Here is a 5,000-nt window from a genome sequence, read left to right as displayed (position 1 = left end):
TCTCCATTCACCCCTAGTCGCATGTATTTTTCCCCCTGAATTAATCTTCGCGTCCATCTTCCTTAACTTCATATTTTCGTATTTAATGTTCCTCCTTTTTACTTACCAACTTCTGATGCTCTTAACTTTTCTGTAGGCCTACTCTTTAACCATCTCTTCTTCTTTTTCTTCTCCTCCTCCTCTTCCTCTTCTGTAGGCCTACTCTGTAACCATCTCTTCTTCTTTTCCTTCGTTTTCTTCTCATCCTCCTCCTCCTCCTTCTCCTCCTCCTCATCTGTAGGCCTACTCTGTAACCATCTCTTCTTCTTTTTCTTCGTTTTCTTCTTCTCCTCCTCCTCTTCCTCTTCTGTAGGCCTACTCTGTAACCATCTCTTCTTCTTTTTCTTCGTTTTCTTCTCCTCCTCTTCTGTAGGCCTACTCTGTAACCATCTATTCTTCTTTTTCTTCGTTTTCTTCTCCTCCTCCTCCTCCTCCTCCTCCTCCTTCTCCTCCTCCTTCTCCTCCTCCTCCTCCTCTTCTGTAGGCCTACTCTGTAAACATCTCTTCTTCTCTCTCTTCTTCTCCTCCTCCTCCTCCTCTTCTGTAGGCCTACTCTGTAACCATCTCTTCTTCTTTTTCTTCTCCTCCTCCTCCTCCTCCTCCGTCTTCTTCTTCTTCTTCAAAGTTAGAAAAGGATGTTTGTGAAATCTTTTTTAAAGCTACGTGTTGTTAAACAGATAACCTTATAGGCCTACTTTATTTTACCAGGCTTTTATTTTCATGTTGAGAAACTTATCTAAAATGTAAAACAGAGGCCTGGCGTGGACCATTGAATTTGGTCCGACCAGCAGAGTTGCATAACGCCTACAAGAATGTGGTTGTTTATGTTAAAAATCGAAAATTCAACGATTTAACCATAGCTGATATATTGTATTCTTAATCATTAATATTGTAATTAAGAAAGTTAAAGAATAGAATGGCTTCTTATTTTAATTTTGTTTTATTTAATATTTAATATTTCACTTCATTATTGGATTTCCAAACTTTGGTGAACGAATTTTTATTTTATATTTTTATTAAAGAGCCATATTTTTATTATATGTTTTATCCATTATTACCGGCATTACAGGTTTCTCTCTCTCTCTCTCTCTCTCTCTCTCTCTCTCTCTGTATTCATTTCTTTATTTATCATTCTTCCCATTTCTCTGCCATTTTATTTTCTAAAGGTTAAAGACTGTCATGTTCTCTGTGATTTATTATATTTTATTTTGAGATGAGTATATAAATAATTTTTTTTTTTATATTTTGCACACACCAAATATAATCATCATTATACTGAAAGGTAGATGGAGATGGTTTGGGCATGCTCTCCGCACTCCCAGAGAGAGATTAGTTCACCAAACGTACAGTTGGGCTCCACAAGGCACTAGAAGAGTTGGAAGACCCAGGCCTACATGGCTGAGGACTAAGAAGTGTGAAGTAGGAGAGGATGAATGGAGAAGTATTGAATTAAAATCTCAAGGTAGAGACGACCGGTGAAATCTAACAGAGGCCCTTTGCGTCAATAGGCGTAGGAGATGATGATGATCATGATCATGAAATAACTTTGTGCCGTATATGAACAGTTTTCATTAATTCATTTTTAGAACTACGAGTATGTGTAGTTTCCCTAAAGGCTAAATGCATCTAGATTTAATTACTTTTTTATCAAAATTAAAATTACGTTATAAATGCTTATAGTTTCATGATATTTGGCTTATTTATCTATGAATATATTTATTTATGTATTATTCATTAATTCATTTATTCTGTGTATCGCCATGATCAGCAAAGCTGTACTAGTCATTGCGCCCCATACTAGGTTGGTTTGCTATGAACGATCAGACAAAAATCTACCACCATCGCCAATCCGCACTGGCCAGTGTGGTGATGAAAACTGGCCAAACCCCAGCCATGAATTGACATGTTTGAGGCCTTTGTTCTGCAGTGGACTAGAAATGGCTGCATTTGTTGTTGTTGTTGTTATTTTTATTCTGCTCAAAGAAGTTAGATGTTCATAACACTTTATTTTTATTTATGTATTATATATTTAATTGTTTATTTTCTTAAATAAGATTTTCATAACATGAACGAACCAAAAAAATAAATAAAAATGCTCTGACTTTCAAAGACATTAATGTTCATAACAATATTCATTTGTTTTTATTTATTCATTTATCTATTTTTTTATTGATTAATTTATTTATTTATTTATTTATTCTACTTAAAGGAATACGATTTGCCTAACAAGACCGGACCCCCCCCCCCCAAAAAAAAAAAATATGACTTTCAAAGACATTAATGTTCATAACAATATTTATTTGTTTTAATGTGTTATTTATTTATTTGTTTGTTTATTTATTTATTTATTTATTTATTCTACTTGAAGAAATAAGATTTTCCTAATAAGAACGGACCAAAATAAAAAATATGACTTTTAAAGACAATGTTCTTAACAATATTTATTTGTTTTTATGTATTATTTATTTATTTGTTTGTTTATTTATTTATTTATTTATTTATTTACTTATTCTGCCTAAATAGATAAGATATTCATAAGAAGACCGGACAAAAAAAAAGAAAAAAAAGTAACATCCAAAGACATAAATGTTCATAACAGTATTTAGTTGTTTTTATTTATTTATTTATTTATTTATGTATGTATTTATTCATTTATTTATTCTACTTAAAGGAATAAGATTTTCCTAACAAGAAATCCTATGACATTCAAAGACATTAATGTTCATGACAATATGTATTTGTTTTTAGGTATTTATTTATTCATCTATTTTTTTTTTATTTATTTATTTATGTGCCTAAATAGATAAGATGTTCATAACAAAACCGGACCCCGAAAAAATATCCTATGACCTTCCCAGCCAACAGGGTCACGTTTAGAATCGAGTTGCGTGACCTCAGACAATGCTACGAAGGAGCGCCATCTAATGACCTCCTCTTCCACTTGAAAGACCTCCTTTCACGACGAATAAAATGATGAGGGGAAAATGTAACAAAAGAAGCTTTACTTTTTTCAGATAAATGTTTTTTTTTTTTTAAGATTTTGTATTTTTTTTCTTTTTAGATATGTAATTTTCAATGTAGATTAATACAAACCTATTAAGTGGACATAAAATCTACATTGAAAATTACAAATGTAAAAAAAATGAAAAAAAAAATAAAAAGTAAGATAATAAAAACCTATTAAATGAAAATAAAATCTACATTGAAAATTACAAATGTAAAAAAAAATACAAAATATAAAAAAAAAATTAATACAAACCTATTAAATGAACATAAAATCTACATTGAAAATTACAAATGTAATAAATACAAATTATAAAAAAAAATTAATACAAACCTATTAAATGCACATAAAATATATATTGAAAATTATAAATGTAAAAAAAAAAGAATTAATACAAACCTATTAAATGGACATCAAATCTACCTTGAAAATTACAAAAGTAAAAAAGAAAAAAAAATAATACAAACCCATTTTATTTGGACACAAACTCAACTTTTATTTTTTTTAACTAAATTGCTTTAGACTTTAATTTTGTGGCTCTGGAATTTTGTTAATGATTTTTCATTTCCTTCGTAATCACAATACTTCGATCCGGATTTTGTTTTAACTTTCATATTTTTTCATTTTTTTATTTGTAATTTTTTTGTCTAGATTTTACGTCCATTTAACATGTTTGTATTATTCAAATTTTATTCTTTTTATCTAAATTGCTTTAGACTTTAATTTTGTGGCTCTGGAATTTTGTTAATGCTGTTATATTTCCTTCTTAATCGCAATACTTTGATGTGAATCTTGTTTTAAATTTCATTATATATTATATATATATATATATATATATATATATATATGTATATATATATATATATATATATATTTAGGAGGTTTGCATTATTCAACATTTATTCTTATACCTAATTTATCTTAGAATTCAATTTTGTGGCTCAGGAACATTATTAATTCCGTTTTATATTTTCGTTTTATATTTTTGCCAACAAAATGCATTCTTGTGGGATTAGCTCACATGAATATTTCATGCAATAGATTTTTTTGACTGATAAGATTGAATATTATCGAAATGCAGTTGATAAAAAGGCACGCCATTTTCAATATACCATTTATAAGCAAGATATGTTTTTGCCAAGTTATAAATATGATCTGAATATTTTTTTTTAAAGACTTTATTTTAATGCACTATTTTATTATTATTATTATTACTTTCTAAGCTACAACCCTAGTTGGAAAAGCAGGATGCTATAACCCCAGCGGATCCAACAGGGAAAATAGCCCAGTGAGGAAAGGAAACAGGAAAAATAAAATATTCCAAGAACAGTAACAACATTAAAATAAATATTCCTATATAAACTATAAAAACTTTAACAAAACAATTGGAAGAAAAATAAGATAGAATAGTGTGCCCGAGTGTACCCTCAAGCAAGAGAACTCTAACCCAAGACAGTGGAAGACCTTGGTACAGAGGTTATGGCACTACCCAAGAATAGAGAACAATGGTTTGATTGGTGTCCTCCTAGAAGAGCTGTTTACCATAGCCAAAGAGTCCCTTCTACCCTTACCAAAAGGAAAGTGACCACTGAACAATTAAAGTGTAGTCACCAAGAGGAAAGTGACCACTGGGCAATTAAAGCGCAGTCACCAAGAGGAAAGTGACCACTGAACAATTAAAGTGCAGTAGTTAACACCCTGAGCAAAGAAGAATTGAACAACTTATCTATTTTCAGTATTCACAAAGTCATTCCTATTTTATATATTTCTTCATCTCGATCTTTCATTGCTCACTGTCGATTTTGATCGTTATTCGACAGTATTTCACACCAGTGAAGAAATGTCTCATGATAGCCGAGTATAGATACATCGGTTGTCTATTTTCGCATCTATCCAAAGGCATAGGTTCGAATCCTGTACGTGGAGGTGAACATATGTATAGTGACAATAACGTGTA

At 30.4% G+C, this 5,000-nt stretch overlaps 1 protein-coding gene across 1 annotated transcript in view; it reads right to left on the bottom strand.

Moving 5' to 3' along the window:
* The window catches only part of LOC137631425 (nucleolar protein 58-like), an 11,011-nt gene that overhangs the window by 2,235 nt on the left and 3,776 nt on the right, over positions 1 to 5,000 (bottom strand). The window contains exons 2-3 of the mRNA XM_068363191.1: positions 825 to 843; positions 107 to 656 (exon numbers count right to left, since the gene is read on the bottom strand). Coding sequence (XP_068219292.1) covers positions 107 to 656; positions 825 to 843 — 569 coding nt within the window. The remainder of the gene's footprint in view (positions 1 to 106; positions 657 to 824; positions 844 to 5,000) is intronic.

The sequence above is a fragment of the Palaemon carinicauda genome, chromosome 39 (assembly GCF_036898095.1).
Source record: "Palaemon carinicauda isolate YSFRI2023 chromosome 39, ASM3689809v2, whole genome shotgun sequence".
In the NCBI taxonomy this organism is placed as follows: domain Eukaryota; kingdom Metazoa; phylum Arthropoda; class Malacostraca; order Decapoda; family Palaemonidae; genus Palaemon; species Palaemon carinicauda.
The sequence above is the reverse complement of the archived record's forward strand: the minus strand, read 5'-3'. Positions and strand labels throughout refer to the sequence as shown.